The sequence below is a fragment of the Monodelphis domestica genome, chromosome 2 (assembly GCF_027887165.1).
Source record: "Monodelphis domestica isolate mMonDom1 chromosome 2, mMonDom1.pri, whole genome shotgun sequence".
NCBI classification, from domain to species: domain Eukaryota; kingdom Metazoa; phylum Chordata; class Mammalia; order Didelphimorphia; family Didelphidae; genus Monodelphis; species Monodelphis domestica.
The window spans coordinates 145,464,402-145,492,323 of NC_077228.1; the positions used below are offsets into that span (position 1 = coordinate 145,464,402).

The 27,922-nt window shown below is 36.2% G+C and overlaps 1 protein-coding gene across 6 annotated transcripts in view; it reads right to left on the reverse strand.

Annotated features, from left to right (window-relative positions):
* WDR64 (WD repeat domain 64) overlaps positions 1 to 27,922 on the reverse strand; it is a 229,641-nt gene that overhangs the window by 72,918 nt on the left and 128,801 nt on the right. For all 6 annotated transcript variants that reach the window (XM_016430227.2, XM_007481554.3, XM_007481553.3 and 3 more), the window contains 4 exons: positions 17,027 to 17,150; positions 13,636 to 13,811; positions 10,372 to 10,554; positions 5,218 to 5,348 (listed from right to left, as the gene is read on the reverse strand). In XM_016430227.2, coding sequence (XP_016285713.1) covers positions 5,218 to 5,348; positions 10,372 to 10,554; positions 13,636 to 13,811; positions 17,027 to 17,150 — 614 coding nt within the window. The remainder of the gene's footprint in view (positions 1 to 5,217; positions 5,349 to 10,371; positions 10,555 to 13,635; positions 13,812 to 17,026; positions 17,151 to 27,922) is intronic.

Consider the following 27,922-nt stretch of genomic DNA (forward strand, 5'->3'; position numbering starts at 1 on the left):
CTCTCTCTCTCTCTCTCTCAATTCTGGGTGACCACCTATAATAATATATTTCAGTCTCAACCACAATTAATTTTAACAGGTCAAATTTGAGTGTGCCCTGAAAGCTACTGAAAATGAGCAGAATGAGCTCTTGAACCTACTGAATTTGCTGGATTGAAATGGACAGAACAAAGAAAAAAGATGGAAAAAAATAAAGTTAACATTTATATAGCACTTACTATATGCCATGCACTGTGTTAAACACTTTACAATTATTATATGATTTGATCATCCCCCAAATCCTGTGAGAGAGGGGCTATTATCATCCTTATTTTACAGATAATGGAACTGAGGCAGTTGAGGTTAAATGATCTTCCCAGTATCACAAAGCTAATAATTGTCTGTGGTCATATTTGAACTCAGGTCTTCCTAACTATAGGCTAAGCACTATATTTACTGTGCCATCTAGCTGCCCAGAAAAGACAAGGAAAGGCTATGATACACTGGTACAATCTTTCAGAACAAAATTTCACTTCTCATCTCCTACCTTATTTTTATCATTGGTTTATATAAGTGAAGTGCCAAACTGAGATTTCTTAGAAACACAGTGCTATAACCTATTTCATCAGTCTTCATATTCAGAAGTACTCCTTCCAGTACTCCAGGATCTGATACATAGTAGATGTGTAACCTTGGGCAAATCATTTAACTTCCTTGAGTCCCACATTTTTCTGTTTGTCAAATAGGGTGATAATGCTCATAACGTTTATTTCACAGCTTTATTGTCAAGGAAATATTTTACAAACTTTATTATTGTTATTAGCTTATATACTATTTTTTTGATGATAGATAAAAATAGTCCTGAAACAAATCACTTGGTTGCTGTCATTTTAGTTGTGTCTTACTCTTCATGTCCCCATTTGGGGTTTTCTTGATGTGAAGATTAAATTAACTCTCCCCTACCCATTTTTAGATTTACTCACCAGAAGCATATACACCCCACTCACACTTGAGTGGGGGAGGTCTGTGAGTCATGTGTGCAATAGTAGTTGATGAAGCAGAATCAAGTGACTACCCCCCTGGGCAGTCCTAAGCAAAGCTTTAGCTCTAATTAGTACACATAAAATGGAAGGAAGTCACAGGAAGTGACAAAAAGAAATGGTCTTTAAAATGCCAAGAACTTCCTGTGAGGGTTTTTAGGTCTTTAGGTCTTTCATCTTCAACTTGACCTTGGAGGAGCTCTAACTGTGGACCTCAGACTGCTTTTATTTTCTTAGAACTACCATGTGGGGTGAGTGAAAAAAGGTCAATTCCTTTCCTGGATTTTCTGAAGGGACTAGCCTCAGGAGAAGACTATCCTCTTGAGAGAGGCTTCCTGCATCCTCAGGTCCTTGGCTCAAGGCTGAGACCCCTCTGGCTAGGGGTCAGAGCAAAATACTTAGTGTGTAGGTTAGACATCTTATCCTATCATCTCTCTGATTTTCTTACTTTGACTTTCTATATTTTATAAAAAATTGCTAAAAAATCATTTTGGAATTGATTGGTGACCCTAATCATGAATAATCCAGTCCAACCTTTTATAATAACTCCTTACATTTCTAACCCTTACAAAAGAAAGATACTGGTGTGGTTTGTCATTTCCGTTTCCAGCTCATTTTACAGATTAGGAAAATGAGGCAGAGTTAAGTGACTTACCCAGGGTCATACAATTAGTAATGTCTGAGGTCAGATTTAAACAGAAGAAGATGAGTCTCCCTCATTTCAGGACTGGCACTCTATTTACTATACCACCTAGATAGCTCAAGGGACACATCACTACCATGCTGCTATTCTTCTATATTTAATATTCTCTAGGATATTGCTTAGATAACAAAAATAATTGATTTTTGTTATTGAAAAGTAATAGGTTTTAGGTTCATATTCTGTAAGATCTTTAAATAGCAGAATGGATTTTAAGGCTAATGTGGGTTTATCCCATCCCCCCCCCCCCCAACGATCGTGTTCTCTTTTGCTAGATTTAATAATGGTTATTATCTCATTTTCTTATCTTTTTTTCTATGGTTTAAGATAGAGCTGTGATTTTTTTTTATATGTGTGAACTACTACTCAAGTGTCTTAAACAACTGCTTTTTTGTAGTATTAGGATAGAAGCTGGATTTACTTAGTGGATTTACTGAATGTATCCTCAGAATATTTGTACTAGTAGACTGGACAAAAGGGCTTATATAAGAACATCATCTTTTTCTTGGATGATTTTCATCTCTGCTAAATCTATGCCCTTTGAAAGCCTTTTGTCCCATGTAACTTGGAGATTATAAGTATTTGATATGATAATATCTATTACAAAGATTGTTCTTAAGCTTTTATGGATCAGTGTCATATCTAGGCAACTATCACAGCAGTTCAGTATGTGATAATGATCCAGTTTTCCTCAATTATATATAAAAACAACTTTTAACATTAATTTAAAAAAAGTTTTAAGTACCCAATTCTCTCCTGCTTTACCATCCTCCCCATTCCTGTCACTATAGTAAGTAATCTAATACAGATTTTACACATACATTTATATCAAGCATTATTCCATATTATTCATTTTGTGGAAGAGCTCTCACACAAAAAGAAGTGGAGGAGAAAAGTGAATTATAGTATGTTTCAGTATGCATTCAGACTCCATCAGTTCTTTCTCAGAGGGCAGATGGAATTTTTTATCATAAGTATCTGGTATTGTCTTAGATCACAGCATTGCTGAGAATAACTTGGTCATTTACACTTGTTTGTAAAAAATAATGGCTGTCACTGTATAAAATGTTCTTCTAGTTCTGCTCACTTAATTTTGCATTAGTTCATTTAAGTCTTTCCAGATATTTTTGAATCATCCTGCTCATCATTTTTTATAGCACAAAAAAATTCCATCACAATCATATACCACATCTTGTTCAGCTATTCCTCATTTTCCAATTCTTTGCTACCACAAAAAGAGCTACAATAAATATTTTTGTAGGAATAGGTCCTTTCCCCTTTTTAAAAAATCTCTTTGAGATATAGACTTCGTAATGGTATTAATGGATCAAAGAGTATACACATTTTTAGGGTTCGTTGAGAATAGTTCCAAATTGCTTTCCAGAATGGTTGGGTCAGATCACAACTCCACCATAATAGTATATTAGTGTCCCAATTTTCCCACATTTCTTTCAACATTAATCATTTTCATTTTCTTTCATATTAATTAATGTAGCAATTGTGAAGAGATGGTACTTCAGAGTTGTTTTAATTTGCATATCTAGTCATTTAAAGCATTTTTTCATATGATTATGAATTGCTCTGATCTGAAAACTGCTTGTTCATATATTTTGACCATTTATCAATTAGAGAATGACATTTATATTTAATTTATATTTTATGTTATATTAAATAGAAATATATTTAATAATCATAATAATAAATAAATGAGACCTTTGTCAGAGGACTTGCTATAAAAATTTTTCTACTTTCCTTCTAATCTTGTATATCAGTAAAAGTGAAGTATGTGCCCACCAGTGTATGTGTGAGATGATCCTGTAGAATACAGGAAAAAAATTAGAGATCTATTTGTATTTTTTTTCCTAAAAAATAACCTTTATTAATATTTAATGTATGAATCAACATCTGCCTTCTAACTTGGTCCATATGTCAATGGGTTCCTTTTACATAAGGTATAAGCAATATCCTGAGGGAAGAGTGGGAACTCCACAGTGCAGAGGGATTAACAGTAGTTCTCTTACTTGTTTATTCACTATCGGTATATTGCAATGTATTCCAGCTTACAGATGCCCAGGTAAGTGCATTTAGAGATTTGATTACCTAGTTTTAATCAAACCAATATTCACAAAATGGCCAAGTAACTAAAAAAATTCCCAAAGACCAATTGTAATGTTCTCAATAATAGTGAGAGCAGATGTAGCTAGATGGAGCAGTAGATTAAGTAGTAGGCCTGAAGCTAGGCAGAATCATCTTCATATGAGTTTAAATCCAACGTCAGAGACACTTACTAGTTTGTGTGACCCTGGGCAAATCACTTAACCATGTTTGCCTCAGTTTCCTCATCTGTAATGAGGTGGAGAAGGCAAACCACTTCAACATCTCTGCCAAGAATACCCTAAATGGAATAATGAAGAGTTAGAAACCTTAGGGCTAGAAATTGACCTTTACCACCAAGTCATTCTTTTAACATTACTCCTACCTACTTTGAGGCCACCTTTCCGCCTGGTCACCTACTGCTTATACCTTATGTAAAAGGTACCAACAAGGGTGGGGTTTCAGTAACTGTAAGTTCAGCAGAGCCCCAGGTGAGATGATTTCCACAGGCTTCAGAGAGAAGAGATTAGACTATGAGCGTTTCTGTTAGACTGTGAGCATCTTGATTCAAGGATCTTTTTTGCTTTTGCTTTTGGCCTTTCTTTGTGTCCCTTGGGTTGATTCAATACTGAACTGGCTCCTGGCATCAATTTCTAGAATGTACATTTTTAGGAGGGACCTGTTATTCACTTGAGGGAAAAAAACAAAAAAACCCTCAGATATTGTCCATACCTTTCCCAGAACTTCAGGGTTGAGGATAAATGAGTGAATGTGAGAAAAGACTCTTTTAGCTGTCAGGACTGAACCTACTTCAATCTAGAGCAGGAGCTCCATTTCTGTGGTGATTCTTCATGAGTCATAGTTGATACAGATATTAGGGGAGCATGATCAAAAAAAGTTTAGTGGTGTTTACTTTAAACATTCAATCCAGGCCAACACAAATATAGAGAGCTTCCCTCACCCCTGATATGATTATTTTCTTATTTTTTGACATCCTCAATTCCTGCAGAAGCCTAACCAGTTTCCTTTTTTTCTGCCCTTTATTTTCCTTTGTGATCTTGAACACTTAACTAAACTTGAACACTAACAAGTCACTTAACTTGTCTAGACCCCAGAGCAGGTTGGAAAAGATGACCTCTGAGATCCCTAGAATTATGATCTTAATCACTCTGGTTCAAGTCAAATTCAATGCGATCTATTGAACACATTCTGCAGGTTTACCTTATTTCTACTATTTGTGATTTAAAAACAATAGCAAAAAAACCGTTGATCACATTCCATTTATGAATTAAGAAGCTTACCTCTTATCTTCCCACTATGTGGAACAAAACTGGGTTATTTGGGTTCCGTGGAAATATATCCACTGAGCAAAAAAAAAAAAAAGACTTCAGAAATATTACTTACACTTCTGTGACAGTGGACAGTACAAAGTTCCATAAGACGATAATACCATTTACAGTTGCAGTAGCAAGCAGACTGTAGCCTTCTGTTAGAAGCACATCAAAGCATGTCACTTCCATATTGACTTTGGAGCTCTAAAGAATGAATGAAAAGGCTTCATTGACAGTCACACTGAGAGAACTTAGAAGAAAATTAAGTGTGAAGAGTGTGGTTCTGTTATCCACAGGAATACAGAACTATTTATAGGAATTTTTCTATCCCAGAATTTCATTTGGGAAAAACAAACTTTTTTCTTCTTGGATATTTTACTTGTAAAATTTATAGGTTAGTTGACAGGACTACTTTTTATGGTATTAATCAAAAGAAGCAGCATACTGGAGAATACGTAGTATAGGACTTACTAACCTCTGACCCTCTTTGCATTAACTGTGGGACCTTTGACGTGCTACCTAATCTTAATGTTCCTCATAGTTCCTTCGGCTATAAAATGGGGTTAAGAATCATTATATTACCTACCTCACAGTTTTATTACAAGGATTCAATGAAGTTATGCATATAGAGTGCTTTATAATGGTGAAATTCTACATGAATATATTGTTATTATGTTAAATCAGAAGGGCAATTTTTTTTAAATGCAGGAAAACTTACTAAGTTATTTGGAAAAATAAGGAACAAACTGACCTAGATTTTTTTCCCTAAGTGATTTTTGGAAGCATTTCACCTTTAAATAGTCACTGTAATTGGGCCATGTAAATAATGTGTGGTATACAAATGTCAAATAATGAAAAAAATGATGAAAGACCTTTAAAGTGTTTGCCTTTTTCATGATCAATGAGAGATCACTTCAGCTTCTGTATATAGTCTGAAAGATAGCCTTGGTGTAGTTTAGTAACCTGCCAGAACTTTTTTTTTCCTTGTGTAAAAGTATTCTTATTTATTATGTAGGAAACTGAATACCAACTGCCCTCATATTATGACTTATTTCTCTACCTCCACTGTCTTTTATTGGAGCCTAAAAGTCTCATGAATCAAATCCACATAACTATAACCTTGGTATTTTTAATGGCATGTCATTAGATGGGTGAAATAAAACAGAATTATTCAATGAAGACATCTTTTATATTCTCCCTTTCATACAATTTATGTGACAATATTCTTATGACAAATATCCATAGAAACCATTAATGAGAATAATCTCAACTGACAAGCAAAACACATTTATAATGAGTGAAAATTGAAATGCAAAGCTAACATGCATATTGTGTTTCACCTATAGGAAAACAACACAGTATATACATATGTAGAGAGTCTAGAAGGATAGTAGTGAGATTTGTTTTTGAGCTAATTGTTTTCTAAGACTAAATTTTTAGCTTGTTACAATAGTGGCTGAAAAAACCATAAAGGTTATTTCTCTTTATATTATTATTATATTACATTTATGTTATAACTCTCTTGCTTATGCTTGGTCCTTCATGTCTCCCTTTATAGTCAACAGAACCTAAGCGTAGGGACCTTAAACGCTAAATGCTTTGGGGATAATAGTCTTTTTATCCAGCTGGAAGAATTCCATGAGGTCAATGAAGTTGCATTCTTTAGAATGAATTAAATGAACCAGGGGGGCCAGCCCCTCAGGTACTTAGCTGTGATCACCATGTCACTCCCTCTCTTCTGGCTTTTGCACATTTCATCTGCAATGTTTAGTTGGATATGCCTGCAAGACTAGCTTCCTTGAACATCTTCAGATTCATTTTCTGCATTTGAAACTTTTGAAAAGTCTTTGAAGTACATTTGAACCCTAGGTCAATTATAAAGTACTTGTGGCATGAGTTTCTATTCTGCTCGAGCACTTTTTACAGTGTCTCATTGTTGCATGGAGAGGATTCTGGGTTCTCAGAGGCTATATCAGCTGAGTGCCAAACTCATACAAGGCAAGCACTTACATGAATGTCAGAAGAAGTGACACAAAGATACTCTAAAGGTCTCTCTGAATAACTTTGATATTGGTTATGAGACATGTGCGACATTAGCACAGGACCATCCAGAATGACACACCCACATCAAAGAAGGTGCTGTGCTTTATGAACAAAACAGAATTGCAGTAGCTCAAAAGAAACATGATGTGTAAATTTAGGGACATCTCCATCTCAAATATTGATATGGATTATTTATACCTAACCTTTGGGAGAGCCTTCCAAGCTTGTATTGGTCTCATCAGTCACAGGAGAACACACTGTACATGGACCTCAATATTGTGATGTCATTTTGGTCTTCCAAGTCAAGGATAATGAGATTGACTTACCACACAAGCATGTATTTCCAAGCTAGAAAGAGTATATGGGCTTGGCAATAGGCTCTGTCCTGCACAAGCAGCTATTCTAAAAATGATGATATTCACCATCAAAAGTCTGACTGTCAGGTGACGAATATTTTGGCCAAAGCTACTCAGTCAGTCAAAAAGAATACAAAATGGCCCCAGTCTTCTGCTTCTGCATTGTAGATGATGGAATGGAATAAAAGGAAACAGAGGATGCTAGTATCACATAATTCTTAGACCATATAATTTAATTGTTGGTACTCTTAACTTAATGGTCTTTTGCCAGAAAGCTGGCATGCTATGGAAGTAACTAAATCAAATCTATATTGACATTCCATCTCCTAATGTCTTTTTGACATAAAGAAATTACCAATAAATGGAATGGATGGTTAATAGACTTGTGCTGGAAAAGTGGATAAAAGAATTGTCATGTTTAATTTCACTATGTGTCCAAAGACAACAAAAATATAATTTTGTGAGAAGGCTGACCATTTTGCTTTATATCATCCTCTTAATGAGCTTAACCAAGTAAGTTAGCATGAAGAATTTCAGTGCTGATCTCCTTTGCAAAAGGTCAAATAGAGATTCAAAAAAAATTTGGCAAGTTTCTCCAAACTAAGTCAATACTCCTTGATATAAAGTGATTTATAATGGAAATTAAGAAAAGAGGGAAGAAAAATTATAAAGGAAAATATGCTTGGGGATCAAAAGTATATAAATACTCATATAAACATGAATACTCTCTTTAAGAAGAAATTTTGAAAATACTAGACATGGCCAGCCCTGAATAACATCATTTAAAAACTGATCATAAGTGAAAAAATACAGAAAGAACTATAGACATTTATAGTTTGCAATCAGCAAAGGTATTTTCAGAATGACCCTTGAATCTCTCCCAAATATACTTGAGATAATTCTTTTGAAGTGCTATTCCATCAATGTAAAGCTTTTAGTCTTGTTCACCCTTCATCTTAAGTCACTATGATCCTTCAACCAAAATTCTGTTGTAATCCTAGCGGACTTTTGAAATAATGACTGAATCTATGAGAAGATTGTTATACAAATATATCATTATATATGAAAAATACAAGACTTTTCAGTCCAGTATTTAAAAAGATGAAGCCTGAAGAAGAGAACAACAAAACCAAAACAACCCACTTGAAGAGGAAGCTGAAACTTCATTAACTGACACGATAGAATGGAGCCAAAATTCTGTTGTAGATAGTACTAGAAGTCAATGAAATTGGTGAGACACTTGACTCATTTTCATCAAAATTTAACTAACAGTTGAGTCTACTACATTCAAACATTGGTTGATTCTGGAGAAACAAAAAATGGAGGCTACAATATGCGCACAGGTAAATGTAGCACAAGCAAGTAAACAATTGCTACAAGAGCATAGGTGGAGGGGTGAGGTAAAGGAAATATCTCACAAAATGGTCTAGGAAAATTTGAGAAGGGAGAGATGATGACAAGCCCCAAATCTTCCTCCTAAAACAACTTTTGCCCATATATCTGTGTAATACATCTTTCCATATTTGGAAGATGGAAAGATGAAACCACTATCTGTACAAGATTATGAAATCCTCCGACTAACTCTAAAGATGATTTTCAACTTCTCTTATAATAGTGATCTACATTTACACAGCAGTTTATCTTTAATGAAATGTTTTATTCACAACAAATCTGTGAAGCAGCTTAGTCTATCCCTACTTTACAGATGAGGAAACTGAGGTTGGATGATTTGCCCAAGTGATGTGACAAGTCATTGCCAGACTCAAGCAGAGGTCTTTGGATTCCTGGGTTTATGTTCTTTTCCCTATGCCACACTGCTAAAACAGATCATAGCTGAAAAAACTTTGGACTTAGAGTCCAAAAGACAGGGCTTTGAATCCTGGTTCCAATACTTGCTGACTGTGTGACTTTTAACCAGTTACTCTACCTTCTGGTTATTAGTTTTCTCATATGTAAAATGAGGGAGTTGGACTAGAGTTGAACTCTGATCCATTCCATCTCTAACATTTCATCATTTTGTGACTAGTGCTTCCTAACAGCCAAGTACCATAGCTAATGTTCTTCTGCCCAAGGAGTTTTCAACTAGTCTTTTTTTTTTTTTAGCACTGGCTTGATATCTTGGTAGTAGACAACCTGATCCTGAGTGATTCTGGGATTATTTTTCTAGATGGAAATTAGTTAGAATGATGTTGATTAGGCATTACTTTCAATAGGACTGTATTAGCTTTGTAAATTCCACTCTTTAGCTCTTAAAGCTCTTTACAACCTGGCCCCAGCCACATATACATTACTTTTTTTTCTCCGTTCTCTGCAATATAACCAAATGGGTTTGTGTGTGTGTGTGTGTGTGTGTGTGTGTGTGTGTGTGTGTGTGTGTTCCTGACATATGACACTCCATCTTTTGCTTCCATGCCTTTGTCCTGGTAATCCCTCATTCCTAGAAAGCAGTCACTCCTCACTTCATCTTCATAGAATCTCTCTCTTCAAGGCAATTCTCAAACACCTACTTTCACATAAATTATGTCCTTTTATCTGAACTGCTAGTGTTTTTCTTATCCCTTATTACTTTTTATAAAGCCTTGAAATTTTTATGTGTATCCCTTCCATACTTACACATGTACTTACTGTCTCTCCCATTAGAATGTAAATTCCTTGAAAATAAGGATTATTTTATTCTTTGGATTTGTAATTCTGATACCTAGCACAGTACTTGGTGCATAATAGGTGCTTATGAAACATTTATCAATTGTCTGACTAGATATTAAAGGACTGATGGGTAAAAGGATTGGATCTAACATGATAGGAAAATTCTAGTAAAAAAGACTTACATCAAAGCTAACAGACTTCCTTTCCTCATCAGGCACCAGGTCAACCTCTGGGATAGGCAAATTCTTAGTTTTGAAATTAGAAGTTATTGCCAGCAAGATCACATCCTTCTTCTCTTGTCTGAATATAGGTACAACTTCAGGTAGTTCCCATATCACACTAAGAAGAGGATCTTCTTCTCTACCCTTTAAGAAAAAATACCCTTTAATTAATACCCTTTCTTTTTCTCCAGAAAATGCCACTTCTTTCTTTTTTCTTCCATTCCTTACTTGTTTATTTGATACGCTTTCATAAAAGGCCATTGAGCAAATGAAAGGCTTGTCAATTTATTTATTAATTAAAAACCTTTACATTCTGTCTTAGAATCAATGCTATGTACTGGTTCCAAGGCAGAACAGTAGTAAGAGCTAGGCAGTGGGGGTTAAATGACATGCTCAGGGTCACACAGCTAGAAAGTGTCTGAAGTCATATTTGAACCCAGAACCTCCTGTTTCTAGGCCTCACTGTCAATCCACTGAGCCACCTAGTTGTTCCCAAGCCTTGCCAATATGTATCTTAATTTATATCTTAAAAGCTAAAATTTGGTCCTTTTGATGAGAAAAGACTTGAATTTGAGAAGTGTTTATGAGGAAACTTAAGAAGAACATGGAACAAGTGACTATAAGACCTAGATTTTAGTGCCAAGTCTTCCACTAACTAGTTGTGAGATGTTTATATCAGCATCATCTGGAGGAGTATCCATATTGATTTGATCACAGATCCATCAAAGTACTGAAATAAGTTGATTTGACACCAAATTCTGACCTCAAACACTCTTGGGTCCTGACTGTGCAATCCACTCAGTTTTCTTTCTTAGCTTTGTGTCATTTATAAATCTGAAAGCATGCAAAATTTTTTTTACTTTATTAAAATCAGTAATGAAGCCAATTATAAGTGTATTGAATTTAGAGTCAGAATACTTAAGCTCAAGTTCTGATTCTTTTAAAAAATAATTTTTATATATGTCATTTGTTTATTATATTATCATGGTTTTTCCCAGTATTACACCTACCCCTCTTTCTCTGAGTGCAATTCCTTGTAACAAATTACATTTTAAAGACAAGTGAAAAAAAGAGAAGAGGGAAAAAATCACAATCAGTTAATACATTGAAACAAGTTCTGACTCTCATAGTGGTGTGACTGAGGAAATTACAACTTTCAAGATGATTTTCTCACCTGTCAAAAGGGGATAATAATGTTTATGTCAACCATCTTACAAAGAAATCATAAGAAAAGCATTTTTTTAAAATTTAAAAGCACTATATAAATGTCTTCCCCTCACTTCCCTACCCCTACCTCCTTTCTATCCATTATCTTAAACACTTTAAAATCAATCTTCCTTACCCACTTCCATTGAATTTTCTCTGTCCAGGACAGTAATGATCACCCTATTATTCCCAAGTCCAGTGGGGTATTTCCAGTCCTCATCTGATACTATTGACCAGTCTATTTCTAGCTGTCCATCTCTTTCTCAAATTCTATACCATATTTCTGATTGCTTCCTAGATATTATAATTAATTACTGTGGTTGTTGGACTTCTCACCTTCTTGAGTTCTCATTGTTGGGCTTTTATTTACATTATTCTACCAGCTAGGGTACCTTCTATTACTCCCTCTTCATAGTTCTGCCTATTGAAATCCTTTCTTCCTTCAAATTCCATCTGAGGTTCTACTTCCTCCATGGATTCTTCCTAATTCTTCACTTATCACTCTTCCACCTACTTCCAAATCTCTAAAGAGCATTTTGCTTGAACCTTTCCTTTGTACTTAAACTCTGCTTTTCATTATAATTTTCTTATATTTGTCATTCTTTTTTTTAATTAGATTTTAAACTCCTTAAGATTAAGGATAATATTTTACTTAATATTTGTACCTCTAGGATCTAGAACAGTTCCCTATACATGAATTATTAATATATGTTTAACTAAATTTGATAGTTCTATGGGCACATATGCAAGATGCAAAGAAAAAAATAGGAGAGTCCTACTGCTTTAAGGTGGCTCATAGATTGTTACATCAATTTGATAGAGATATTCACTTGAATAGGAGGAAAAATGTACAGCAGAGAGAGATTGGTCTTATACCTTAAATGACTCATAGACCAAATCAAGTTTTAAGGATAGGAAAAGGAGAAAAACAACCTGATAGTTGCTGTTAGACAATTCTAGGAAGTGCAAGGTATATATTAAGAAGTAAAGGAGAGGCTGAAGCTTAGGGGCAGAAGGTTTTTATAGGTATGATTTAAAAGGAAACTAGCTCCAAAATCTGAACTCTCATTTTGACTGCAAAAATAAAGAGGTTATAGACAAAAAAAGATCAGAATATCCACAATAGCTGATTTTAGCCCTTACTGAAAGAGGAACAAGAAAGGTAATAAATTCATTAGTTCCAGACAAGGAATCTGTTGATTTATTCAAATAGCCAGATAAATGATCTAACTTTAATTACTTATATGAGGAAGGCATTGGCATTCTTAGGTGGTTCTAGATAACCAAAGTAAGGAGGCTAGCCTAAGCCTTCCAACAATAATAGCTCACATATGATGTTTTGTAGTTTATAAAACATTTTACATATACTATTGTATTTGATCTTTATAATAACCCTATTAGGTGAGTGATATGATAATCTTCATTTTATAGGGAACTCTGGCTCAAAGGGGTTAAGTCATTTGTGCAGAATCTCATAGCATGTCAAGGGAGAGCCAAAAAACAGGTCCAGTTTTCTACCTGAATTAACTGAATCCATTGGGCCTTGAACTTTAAAGCAAACTGACTTAGCTTGATGACAGAATGACTATTCTGGTGGAACAGGCATAGGCTCTCTCTCTGGGTCTTTTGCACAGAGACTTTGCATGATCTACTCCTCCAATGATTAATCCTAAAAAGGCCTTGCACAGCATCCCAGATATCAATGGCTCTGTGTACTTCTAGAGCCAAGCTCAGCTCTTCAGCATGGCTTTTGGTCATTTGACTGAAGTAATTTAATAAATCTCCTTTGCTGGCAGCTAAGCTCAGGCTACTGGTGATTGGGCAGCCATCCTCTCTGGGATATAATAAATATACAAAGGAAGCAAAAGGAAATGATTAGCATCCTGGCAAACTTGGGGAAAAAATCACCTACCTAAGATTAAATGTATAGATGTGCCACTTAAAGACACAAGTAAGACGTATTTGTAGCTTCAGCAGGCAGAGAAACCAGAAAGTAAATCAAAAGATAAAATGAAAAACCTGGATAAGTTTCATCTTCCCGTTGTACTCCAAGGCTAGGATTAGGAATTGATGCTTTTCATTAGCTTTTAGGAAAGTTATTTGGTGCAAACAATGATCATCATCTTTCCAGTCTTTCCCTTCAATTAACATTTTCATTTCCTGTCCACTTCCAAAATCCCAGAGTTTAATTGTGCCTGAATAAGGGGAGAGAAAAAAGAGTGATTATAGCTAGCAATAGAACAAAGCATTTTTCTACTAAGCTGTGGACTCTCTTTGAGTATTAATCTATATACCATGAGAAACAGAGGTTCAAACCTTGAATCTATTCCTTAAAGCAAAAAATGAAATTAGCCCTAGAAAAACATTACAATCTCTCTCTCTCTCTCTCTCTCTCTCTCTCTCTCTCTCTCTCTCTCTCTCTCTCTCTCTCTCTCTCTCTCACACACACACACACACACACATATACACACACACACAAAGTAAAACTTTGCCTTATGAATCTCGAATCTCCTCTTTCTGTAACCCTTCATCTCTCCTTTTATTAGTGGCTTCCTTTATACCAGACCAATTAGGTCTTGGCCCTAGAGCCCTGACATGTATGTCTAAACAGCTCATCTCCCCCCTGGGCAAAGAGAATATGCATCCTCACTAGGTTATCTGGAAATTGCTTCACAGTTCTCTGTCAAATTGCAGCACATGGTGTAACTCCTTTGCCCAGTTTCAGCAGCTCACTTCCCCATTAAATGAGAACACTTTTTTTTTTCCTGGGCCCACCTTATACCCAACCCCAAAGAAAGTACAGGCATGACTTTCTGGGGCATAGGCTACTTCTCCTCATGGCACAACTGTGCCTAGTGTCATACTGTTGTCTCCCTCCCCTATTCCATTACTTTTACCCTAGGTGAAAGGATTTCTTCTCTCAACTTCAACTGTTCCCTTGTCTTATTTCCTAACCACCTTACCCAAGCAAAAGAGAAAAAGGCTCTCTTTTATCTTTTTTTTTGTTTTCTTGTTTTAAACACTTAACCTTCTGTCTTGGAATCAGTATTTTGTCCTGGTTCCAAGGCAGAAGAGTGGTAAAGGCTAGGCATTGGGGGTTATAGGTGATTTCCTCAGGGTTATATAGTTAGCAAGTGTCTGAGGCCAGATTTGACCCTAGGACCTCCCATCTCTAGGCCTGGCTCTCAATCCATTGAGCCACTCAGATATCCCCAGCTCACTTTTTTCATTCAGACTTTGGCTACAAACTCATTCATGGCAATATTTTGTGATTTCCAGTCTACTTATTTTTTAACTTCACCTCCAAATTTGGAATGAAACATTCTTCTTTTTTAAAAGGATTTTCTGAAATCAGTAAACAGGTAGGGAAATGTGGAGGGACATAGGTACAGTTCTACATGCAGGCTTAATGAAGCTCCAAAAATAATTCTGGTATATCTCCCAAATGCAGAATTTAGTTTAGTGTATTCTGGCCCAGAAAGTTAACTTTATTTAGTTATTTTAGGTTGTGTGGAAGGAAGGAGGCTCCTCAGAAGTGACAGGAATCAGTTCCTTTTTTCCTTTTCTTCTCCATCCTTAGACTATGAGCTTGTGAGCTGAGGGTTATAAAGGAGGTTTTCTTATATTATCAGCATCTGCCAATGGATGCCTGGAGACCCCAAAGCTTTTCTTCTAGTTCATGATACCAGTAAGAGTCTTTCTCTTCCCCTTTCCCACTACATCTTGCCAAAAAGCTCCTTTCTTTCCTCTGTCTACACTGATACCCCTTGTTGCCTATGAGGAAGAGTTCATCCTTACCGTTTCCTCTTTTTTTTTTTTTTAATTTTAAAACTCTGAGCTCCCATTCCTGAACTGGTCTACTGGTCCACTTCCATGGCATAGTGATCATGTTGTTACCTACCATCTGTCTAAACAAACCACAGTGATATAACCAGAAATTTCTATTATCTGAAGTCTTTTGACACCCAGGAGGAAACCTGGGACATCAGTTCAGTGGAAGAGAGAACAGGGAGGTGAGTGCTACAATGGATTTAAATGTATCCTGGGAAAGGTTCAAGATGGCAATGATCCAGACTTATTTTTCAGGGCCTTTTCACCATTCTATTGCTTTCCTTCTGCAGCCTTAAAGTACTTTTTAATATGTAAAATGCCACCCTAATGTCAGGCATTATTATAATAATAACAGGGGAGTTAAAGGACCTACAATAATTGGCCCTGACATTCACTGATAATATGACCTGAAGCAAGTCATTCAAACTCTCTGATCTCATTTTCCTCATCTGGAAAATGGGGGTTGGGAGGGACAGAATACCTAATTTCTACAATTCCTTCTGGCACTAAATCTATGATTTTGTGCTCCTAGATGTGAGACACTGCTCCATATTTCCTTATATTAGTTTGACCTTCTCAAAGTTCAGCCCTTTACTAATTGCTTTCTTTTCTCTCTTTCTTTTCTCCTGTTACTGAAGTCTATTGTGGCTGTTTCCTCACATAAAAGGAAAGAAGTCAAATACTTCATGGACTAGGTTCTAGGTGAGCTAGACACTATTAGGAACTATTTTTTAAAAATCCTTACCTTCTGACTTAGAATCAATACTGTGTATTGATTCCAAGGCAGAAGAGCAGTAAGGGCTAGTCAATGGGGGTTAAGTGACTGGTCACATAGCTAGGAAATGTCTGAATCCATATTTGAACCCAGGACCTTCTGCTTCTGAGCCTGGCTCTCAATCCACTGAATCACCCAGGTGCCTCTCTAGGAACCATTTTTAGTAAATGTGGTAAATAGCTTTGATGAGGGCAATGACTTAGTCCTATATCCTTATGTACTGTGTGGTAGAGGATTATTTGGTAGCTAAGTGGTGCAGTGGACAGTGAGTGTCCTGGTCCTGGAGTCAGGAAGACTCACTTTCCTGAGTTCAAATCTGACCTCAAACATTTACTAGCTATGTGACCCTGGGAAAGTAATTTAACACTTTGCCACTGTTTTCCTGATCTGTAAAATGAGTTGAAGAAGGAAATGGCAAACCACTCCAGTATCTTTTTTTCTTTTCTTTTGTTCTACCATCTTTTTCAAAAATATCTCAAATGGAATTATGAAGAATCAAATACAATTATTAAAAACAACCGAACAAATAACAAACAGGAGTGGGGCACAGCAAGGCAATAGGCATTTCTATCAGTTCACATCAAGACCTATATTTATAATAATTTCAAAGCCAGGGGGATGTTGACTTAGTGATGTTAATGTCATCAAAGTGCACTGATGTCAGCATCATGCTTTTCTACTCAAACCTGCTATTTCCTCCAACAAACCAACCCACCCAAAACTAATGCATTCTTTATTCCCACTGAATGGAGATCTCCAGAGGGCTGACCTAGGCAGAGTTTTGCCTCAAGAGAGAAATCTTACCGTTGTATGCCCCTGTGGCAAAAACAAATCCACTGTAGTCAACAGCAGCAGTTGTTACTTCAATATTACTCCCATGGGGATCAAAAATCTGATATATTTGGTGTCCTGTTTCTACTTCCCATACCTAATGGAGAAGAGAAGTCAAATGATCAATTTGTCCTTTAGTTCATATGAGAACACTTGATAATATTTAGCTATTGCTAGCTATTATACACACCTGCTACTCCATCAGGATTATTTCCACGAAAAAGGAACATTATTAAAGATGCTATATGGTCTAGTTATCAGTCTAGTAGCCTTGGACTATATAAGCAACAAATATAGATAAGCTATGTCTAAGCAGTGATTTTGTCTCTCATAAGGTAGCTCCTGATTTGGGTAGGAAGCAGAACATTATTTAGGCACTACAGATCTAAACCAAGGTGAGCAAAGGGCAAAAGATGAATCAGAATTAAGTTAAACTGGAAGAATGGAAATAGACATGTACAATAACAAGAAAACATTCTTGAGTAGCTCTAGAAATGAATAAAGACTCTTAGATCTTGAAGGAACTTCCAAATGAACCCGGTCATTTCATTCAAAACTTTCATTTTATAAGTAGAAATACTAGACAGGTCAAATGACCTACCCAGTGTCACAGAAGTAGACCACAGTGGAGATAGAACTAGAACTTGGAATTCCAGCATCCCAGGCCCTCCTGGGATGCATGTAATAGCATAAAATGTAGAAAAATAAGAGTTAGGAAGAAAGATTATTGACAGTATGTCCAAGAAAGAAGCAATTCTGATTTTAGGTGATCATCTTCTTTAGGGTGGTTTTATCACTAAAGTAGAAAAGGTTTCTTCATGAGTCACCAAGGTTCAATGGAGGTTGGGGGGGGGGGGGAGGCAGGAAAAGAAAGTTTTTTTTTATTTATTTAGCTTTAATTATTTAACAAGTTGTTTTCTGACCTGTATGCACTTATGTTTTCTAAATTGGCTTACTAACCCAAGAAAGGACTGAAATCATTATGTAAATATGAAACTTAGTTCTGAATTGCTTTCTTTGAGTTGTATATTTCAGTTGTAGCATAAGCCAATATAGTATAGTAGAAGTTCAATGCAATCTAATTTTTTAAGTATCTATGTGCTGGGCTCTGTGATAGGGGCTGGTTTGGGGATTGACAAACAATGAAAACAGATCTTGACCTAAAGGAGTTCTTATTTTATTAAGCAGAAACAAAATAGATAGCCATATAAAATATACACACAACAAGTACATGTATTTGCGGGTGGGAAGCACAAATGACAACTAAGGAAAACAGAAATGTTTCTTGTAGAAGGTAGACTTTGAGCTAGATACTGAAAGAAACCTAGGGATTCTAAAAGACAAAAGTGGAGAGAGAGCATTTCAGGAATGGAGGACAGCCTGTCTAACAGCCAAGAGACCAAAGATGAAAAATCTTGTACAGGATATGTCAAGAAGGACAATTTTTGCTGGAACACAAAGAATGGGAGGAGGAGTAATGAGCCTAGAAGGCAGATTATGAAGGGCTTTAAAATGCCAAATAGAGGAGTTTGTTTGTCTTTATCCTAGTGGCAATATAGAGCCACTAAAGCTTCTTGAGTAGGGGGTTATAAAGTTAAATTTACATTTTAGAAATATGTTTGACAGCTATATGGCGATGGATTGTAAAAGGAAGAGACTGGAGGAGGGTGATCAGGATCAGTTAGGAGGTTATTGTAAGAGTTGGTAAGAATTAAGGTGGTAGTCTTATAAATGGCAAGAACAGGACAGATGTGAGAGATCATATGAAGGTAGGCTCTGTAAGACTAAGCAACTGATTGGACTTGGAGAAGGAAGCTGTGGGAGAGGATGAATGAATGAATGAAGCATATTAAATATTTTTATTGTTAATGTTTCATTCATTCATAGTATTGTTCAGTAGTTTCAATCATGTCTGACTCTTCATGACTCCATTTAGAATTTTCTTGCCAAAGATACTTGGTTGGTTTACTATTTACTTCTCTAGCTCATTTTAAAGATGAAGAAACTGAAGCAAACAGGATTAAGTGACTTACCCAGGATCACATAGCTAATAAGTGCCTGAGTCCATATTTGAACTTAGGAAGATGAGTCTTCTTGACACCAGGCCTAGGACTCTATCCACTGTACCACCTAGTACCAGGAATACAAATAGAAATATAATCTGTCAAGTGAGAAAAAAAGTGAGCTCTGAAGGAGCCCCACATTCTAATAGCAAAAAATATGGAAGGTTTTAGGAGCAAGTTAGATGGAAAAATTCTTAGGGTATAGAGACAAAGCAGATGTTAATTCCTTTTATTTGATGTCATTTCCACTGATAAAATGGTATCTTATTCTAATATTGAATCATTTGACAGTGACAAGGTTTGGAGAAAAACTTTCTTTTTTAGATCTTCAGTAGTTGAGGCTTTAGTGCCTAGAGGAGGATTTGCCAAGGGTATTCCCAAAAAGTTTAGAGAGAATAGAGGATGTCTCCAGTATTGAAAACTTAAGTTTCTGAAAGAATAGTGGTCCCTTCAAAAGAAGTAGAGAAGTGAGGAGGAGGGTGGACTACAGAGTAAAAAAAAAAATCTATTTTGAACATGTTGAATTTTAGATGCCTATAGATCATATAGGTCAAAAGGTCCAGAAGGCAGTTGGTGATTTAGAACTAGAATTCAGAAGAGAGATAGGGGCTCCTTTATCTCAAATATTAGGCCTGTGATTTGTATAAGATGTCAGTTGAGCCCATGGAAGTTGATGAGGTCACTGAGAGAAGAGAATGGGATCCAGGATAGGGTTCTAGGGCATATCCAATGTTTAGGAGTCAGGACATAGGTGATGATCCTGCAAAGGAGAATGAGAAGGATCAGCAAACAAATGGAGAACCAGGAGAGAGAAGTTTTATAGTAACTGAGAGAAGAGAGAGTTTTCAGGAGGAAGGAGTGGTCAACAGTGTCAAATATTGCAGAAGGGTCAAGAATGAAGGGTTTCAGTTATAACGGATGATGAAAATATTGAAGGATATATTCAAAAGCTGACTCTAATGAGCAAAGTGTTCATGGACCAGACTTATAGATATATTTCTATTATTTCATATGATTGATTTCTGAATCCTTAAATTGAATGGGGCTTAAGTTTTGTAGAATTTAAAACCTTTACTACTTTCTGTAGTCTGAAAGCTAGCAGGCAAGTTAAGGTCCTTTGTAATGTCAAAGACTGACCCTTGCATTTGTATAAGCCAGTGCCAGTGCACTGGAAAGGAGAAGGTTTCACATGAGCTTCTTTCCTGGGCAGCTGGTGGTACTATTGTGTTGCCATCCATTTATTTTGGTTGTCAGTATTATGTTATAATTTCTGATATGCCGCCTGTTTGATTGACATCTTGCAACCCCCTTGGCTACAATCCTCAATAAAATCCCTCTCTCTGATCTGCTGAGGAGGAGCTGACAGGCTGACATGATGCTGAAGATCTCTGTGCCTCTTTGTGTGGTTCTTATACCTATATCCTCCCTCCCTTACTCTTTAACCCTTCCACCCATATTCTTCCAGCTTTTGGTTTCCCTTCTAGGTGCTTAGACCCACCACAAGAAGATCGTGAAGTGGCTGGACCGCTTCAAAGAACATCTAAAAAATGTGCTTTTGGATTTAGCAATAAAGAGATCATCAGTGACCTTGACTAAGTGTCAGGACACTTGGGCTTTACTCCCAACACTTTCATTAGTTATGTGATCTTGGGCAAGTAATTTAACTTCCCTGAATGTCAGGTTTTTCATTTGCAAACTGAGGGTGTTGGACATGACCTCAAAAATATCTTTTTGTTGTTGTTGTTTAACATATACCTTGAAGTTTAATTTAGAGGAGGGGTGGGAAGTTATCTAGATGTACAATTTTATCATTGTTTGCAGTTTCTAATAAGGATATTTCCTCTACTCTACCTAGACATACTGGCAATTATTTGGCTATAGACAAACTTTTGGTAAAAAAAAAAAACTAAGAACATTACTATTACTATTACTAAGAACATAAACTCTTGAATTTGGTGACTATACTTGTAAGGAATAAGAAGAAAATTCTTGGGCAAGAGACAATGAGTCAATATCATACAGGAACTTGGAGATAGATTTGTCAGAGCAAGAAGCCAGCTGGATTTGTCAGAGTAGGTGGGGATTGATGAAGTAGAAAAAGCTAGGATAAGCTGGGAGAAAAAGTAGCCATGTTCTACCTCTCCATTTTTTGTGTAAGGACTTTAGCTGGTAGTATTATCTTAACCTACAGACAATATCTTTTCTGGGTATTCTGTAGAGTCTACAGGCTTCATCCAGAAACATTTATTAAGTGTATAGATATCATACATAGCATATAAAACTTAATTCCTGCACTCATGCAGGTACTTTTCAAGTTAATTTGAATATAACCAGGTTTTACAGAAATCTGAAGCATTTTTTATATCTCTGGTATATGCAAAATGAGATTCCTAATTAATAGAGAGGATGCTTGCATGAGGGGCAGAGTTGGTGAGAGAGATTTGGTGAGCAAACATATTTTTTAAGATAGACATAGTTCCAAACTTTCTTTGGCACCAACTCTGATGAAGAAAGAAAAGCACCTGGGAAGATGTGAACCTGGGTGTGGGGGTGGGAATGAGAGATGGTAGGGACTGGTCCCTCAATATTTCTTGATTCCAACCTCCCTCCCTAGAAACTTCAAAAGTATCATATCCTCATATTTTATTCTGTGAATTAAGTTTGCTAGAAACTGATTGAGACAATCCTTAAGTTTATAAACTGGACTAATAGGCCTAACCCTGGACCCAAGCTGACTCCAACAAGGTATAGCAGCCCTTGGAGATTCAGAGCACTTCACCCTGACAACATAATCATTGTGAAGCATCTGAATGGAAGAGATTCTAGAGGGAATCATAATTTCTTTGCAATGGGCGTTTAGAAAATAGCTAACATTCATATGGTAATATTCAATATATTTGGCAGAAACAAAACTATGACCTCATTTCCCAGTGGAAAATGATGTCAAGAAATAAGGAATATTTTACTTTAAAGATAGAGGAATCTTTTTTTTTTTTAAAGGAAAAGGATGAAGAGAGAACCGAGGAGTTTCATAGGGGATCAGACTTGGCAGCTTTGACGTCCAAGGTCTCTAAGGGTGGAGAGACAAACTGCAGCAGAGGAATGGAATGACTTCTGAGCTGGTAAATAGAAGGTAAGGCAGAAGCAGAGCTGGGGAGACTTCTGTTTCCATCTAGTGGCAGGAAAGGAGTTGAAACCCCAGGACGAATTGATGGCTGATGGCTATAAGTAGTAGGGCTTGAGGCTGCCAAGGCGTTGCTCTTTCTCCAGTTTATTGGTGGAAACTCGGTTTGGGGAAGCTTCTTTCTCATATTAGGCTAGGGAAAAAGAGAGTGGGAATGCACTCATTTGTGTAATGGTTGCTGAGTTTTCTAATTAAAAATATATAATTTTCTTTTTTTCCCAATCAAATGCTGTGGCTGGTTCTATACTGTTGTTTAAGTTTCTGTTAGATTAGTAATAATTAAGTACTGAGAAGGACTGAAAAGAAAAACTGATTCTGATCTCTATTTTTTCTTTTTAACTTTATTAAAAGAAAAAAACCCGCTGGAGTTCCCTAACTGAAATTAACTAGAGCCCCTGCTACTCTGAATTTCCTCAGATTCAAAGGCCTCTCCCAGGCACAGGATTGGTACTAATATAGACTAATCCCGTCCTCAGAAGTAGGGGGCGTGGCCATGTCCCTGCATGGGATCGGTCCATTCAAGACCAATCCAGGAAGTAGAGGGGAGGAACCGCTAGAGCATGCTGGGAGAGGTAGTTCCCTGGCATGCACAATCTTTTAAAACCAGAACCTAGTTTGAGATTAATTTTAGAGGTTCCTAATTTCATACAGGTATACTATATATATATATGTATGTATATATATATATATATATATACACACACACACATACCTATGTATGTATATATAATTTCATACTGAGTTTCTTTATGAGGAAGTATCCCTTCCCCCACCATCACCCTAACAGGAACCCAAGGCTGAAAAGGGCTAAATCCTGACCCCATAGATGACATCTTGACTCCTTATTTTGAAAAAAACAAACAAACAACTATTTTATACTTAATTACATATATTTGTAAGATCTTGGGCAGTCAGAGAAGAAGGAAATAAGAAATAAAACTCTGAATTTCTTATAAATAAAAGTATCATCCATGTACATTGGTATGATTACAAATGATAATTAATGGGATCAAATTTTCTTATGTTCTGAAAATAATTTTCTTTTAGTTATCCAAGTTTCTAAGAAATCAAGTAGTATTTATTTTTAATCTTAGTCTTCTTTGAATTTAAACATTGGAGTTCACAAGTAATTAACCATGAGGTGTTAGAAAAACTCCTGGACTGAACCAACAGGTCGCTTGAATTTTGCCACAAAATTCCTTATCAGCAAATTGGAGGTAATGATTCATGGACTACCTACCTAATTAGATTATAATGAGGGATATGTTTTGTAAACTAAAAAAATGTTATACATATATACATTATTTATAACTGTAAGCAGAAATAATACACATTTCACAGAAAATTGGAAATTACCCATTTCCCCTCTATATGCTAGTTATATTCCTTCAGGTATGGCTGAATTGTATTTGGACTCACCAAATGTAATTTCTCGAATCTTATTGCACTAATTATTATTAAAAGCAGATTTGGGGGCAAAACAAGATTGTTAGTTTTATCAAAATGAATTTCCTTTTATGAATTCATTTCCTGATTGAAGCCAACATTCAAATTCTTTAGCAAAAACTTCGTTTTAAATTTTAGGATAGTGGATTTGAGTTTTGTTTGAGGTGAAATTATTCAATCCCGAAACTAATAATTGTATAATTACATATATAGAACAGGAAAGAACCTTAAATGCCATCTAGTTTATCCTCTTGATTTTATAGATGGAGAAACTGAAGTCTAGAGAAGCCAAGGGCTCAACTAGGATTATGCAAATAGTAAATAGTAAAGACTGAATTTGAACACAGACTCTTTGAGTGCAAATCCAGGACTCTTTCCCTGGTACTTTTGCATATAGATGTAATCAGCAAAGTTTCAGGACAATGCCTCTTTATTTTAGTATTCAAATCTACAGCCAGTGGGGACCTCTGAGACCATTAGGAAGGTTAAATGAAAAACAGTAAGCATCATAAGGATTTGAACCCAGATCCTTTGACTCTGAAATTAATGCTCTTTCCACTGTCCCCTACAGCTTCTTCAAAAGACCTGTATATGGATACTACTCAGATCTGCCAGCTTTGTGATTCACAAAGTCCTTTTTTCAAATATTATCTCTTATCTTGTGTGACCAAAGGCAAGTAACACCCCTTCTGTCTCAGTTTCCTTCTCTCCAAAATGAAGACAATGATAACTGTGTTACCTGTTTCAGTTGTTGTGAGGCTCTGCAATGATTTATGTTGTTGTGAGACTCCAGGTAGATGTTGTATATAAATTGTTCTGCAAATGTCATATCCTATCACTTTCTGAGGTTTGCAATTGATGATTATTTTGGATAAGTCACTTAACTTTTCTGTAAAATGAAGAATTTTGACTACATGGTCCTCAGGCTCTTGGATGCTATGATCCTTGGCTGAGTTTCTTAGACAGTAGGTGCTCTCAAAGTGCAGTTTTGTTATTTGTGGTTGATTCAAAAGGTTCCATAATGCTTTGCATATGCATTTTCCTATTTTCATTGAAATTTATCCCTCTTAAGGGCAAAGACTGATTTATTTTTGTCATATTCCCAGAGCCTAATTCAGTGCCCTGCATATAGTGGGTATTAATTTTTATTTATTTGTTGTTGTTGTATTTGTTTTTGTCTGGGTTTCTACTCTCTCATCTAGTTTGGAGGAAGTGTTATCAGTCAATCATGAACTTTATCTCACTGATGACTAACACAGAAGCTTTGACTTGCTCCATTTCTAATTAGGGCCAATTTGTTCCTCTGTATTGGATTCAGACTCAGCGCAGACAACTGACTGGCTCTAGCTACTACAGCTTATTACTCCAGGGTTCAAGCAATTTAGTGACTCCCCAATATGAGAGATTACAGATGTAAGCCATTATGCCTGTCTATAGATGACAATTAATAAATGTGAAGTTGAATTAAAACATCAATAACTCATCATATTCAATTGAAGAGGCATAAAGGAAAGGAATGGGGAATGAGTCAAGTCGAAGGTTCATCTTCTACAAAAGAGGAATGGAGAAGAGGGGAAAGGGGGAGCGAAATGATACTGGTAATGACTACAAATCTGAATTCTTCACTCTGTTTCCTTAATGTGTCAGAAATAAGTGCTAGGAAAGATGGACATAATTCCTGCCTTTTCTGTTTCCATCCTGGCCTAGACAGGTGTTCCCTCTAAAATCTTAGATAGTAATAGTTTGGTTCCTTTGAAAGGAAATATTAATAGGGTAGTATTTTTTTATAACACATCCCTCTAAGGAGGTTGAAGCATTTTTCAGGTATCTCAACTGATCTTTATATACCCTGGTGAAGTTTGTAAAATGTATTGTCCTTTCCCTAATTTGTTTCAAATTTCAATCACTCAATAATAAAACAGGAGAGAATTCCTATTTCGAATTCACAGTTTTTATAGTACTTAGGGAAATTTTAGGAACTTCAGAGATCATTATTTTGGGGTTTATATTACTTAATTTGCAATGTGGTTCATTCATGATACTGTAGGAAAAGGTCTAGATTTTGAATCAGAGGACCTGGAACAAAAGTCAGCTTTGCCACTTATACAACCTATGTGACTTTGGGCAAGTCAACCCCCTTGGGCTTCAATTTCTTCATTTGTTAAATGAAACAGTTGACATATATGACCTCCAGGGCCCCCTATTCCATAGTACATATTATGCTACAGGGTAATATAGACTTTTCTCTAGAAAGGGATTTTGGAAATCAGAGATGAAAAATTCTAAATAATATTCTGGTCGTGATTAATACCTGCTGGTGATAGAGGGAAAGGCTCCTTCATTTACTGAATCCTTATTTCTTTACTTCTTCCTTTCTAGTTTTTAAGAGCTCCAGGAGACTAGACATATAGGCATTTAAAGAACTATTTTGTAGTAATAAATAGGAAGACTGTAGAAGTAGTAATGTAGATGTATGAGGCATTGCAGGAAGCATGGTTTACAAAATGAAAATACTTAAGACACAGAGCCTCAGATGTGTTGGCCTAACTAAAGCTTTCCCACCAAAGTTTTACTTAGAGTGTCTCAGATTTCAGTGTGTCTTGCCTTAAGGATTACCACCTTCCAACCCATAAGGGATAACAGTTCATCTATGGGAAGTTTTCTTGTTTTCTTCAGGTAAAAGACCTCTCTGTCTCTGATACAAACTACTGGTGTGACCTCTGGCAAATAACTTAAAACTCCCTAGGCCTCAGTTTTCTTATCTATAAAACAAAAACCCAAAAGGTTTGGAACTAGATGACCTCTGAGGTTCTTTTCAGTCCAAGTTCTATCATCCTTTCCTGTTGGGGGGCCTATTTTTTTTTTAAAATATTTTATTTGATCATTTCCAAGCATTATTCATTAAAGACATAGATCAATTTCTTTTCCTCCCCCCACCCCCCATAGCCGACGCGTAAATCCACTGGGCATTACATGTTTTCTTGATTTGAACCCATTGCTATGTTGATAATATTTGCATAGAGTCTCTCCTCTGTCCTCTGTCATGTCCCCTCAACCGCTGTATTCAGGCAGTTGCTTTTCCTCGGTGTTTTCATTATTTCCCTGGATATCCTTGATCTTTGGGGGGCCTATTTTACCTATAATTCGTCCAAAGGTATATGCAGAGAGCCCAAGGCAAGTTACTAGACAAGTGTGGAAATGACCTGAACTCAAAGGAGAATGTTGGCCCCACTAAATCTCCAACATTTCCATCTTCAAAGTCAAGCAATTGTAATTTAGTTTCATACAGCACATTAAGATTAGCCTCATCAGTGCTTAGCACAGTACTAGGTACACAGTAGGTACTTAATAAATGAGCATTGATTGATTGACCATCTCATTAGAACACTGTAAAACAGTGTAAGGATTATTTCTCCATTCCACAGGAAGACGATTGTCAAATAGGTAGCAGCATTGGCATCTAGAATTTAATCTAATCCTCATGATTTCAATGCAGCATTTCCTACTATCCTATTATGTATCTTTCCAATCCTAATAAATAAATATTTGATGAAATGAACACCGTTGTATCTCCTAAAGTCTAAAAAGTCAATAGGGGCTTTTAAGAAATCCCTTCTGAAAGCAAAATATGTAGGAATGACTTTAATATAAACAAACCCCAGACAAGGTGTTAGAAATCCATATGATGTAGTTTCAGAAGCTCTCAAGTTCTATCCATCTCATACAAAGAGACATTCAGATTCAGAAACAACAATAAAAGAGATGAAATCTTCCCAGGTCACATAACTAATTTATTATTCTGCAACATCATCTCTATTATTTATTTATTTAAAAACCCTTACCAATACTATGTATTGGTTCCAAGGAGGAAGAGGGGTAAGGGCTAGGCAATGGAGGTTAAGTGACTTGTCCAGGGTCACACAGCTAGGAAGTGTCTGAGGCCAGATTCGAACCTAGGACCTGGTTCTTAACCACTGAGATACCCAGCTGCCCCCTTCATCATCTCCATTTTTAAATGCCATGGAGTAATATGGAATGAATCTCTTAACTTTTTCCATAAAACTGAAAGCCCTGTTGCACGTGAGACAAACTTTCGCTGCTACCAAACTACCAAACTACTTCCACTACCAAACAAAAGCAATCATCCTGATTGTAAATGGAATTTTCATGTGCAAA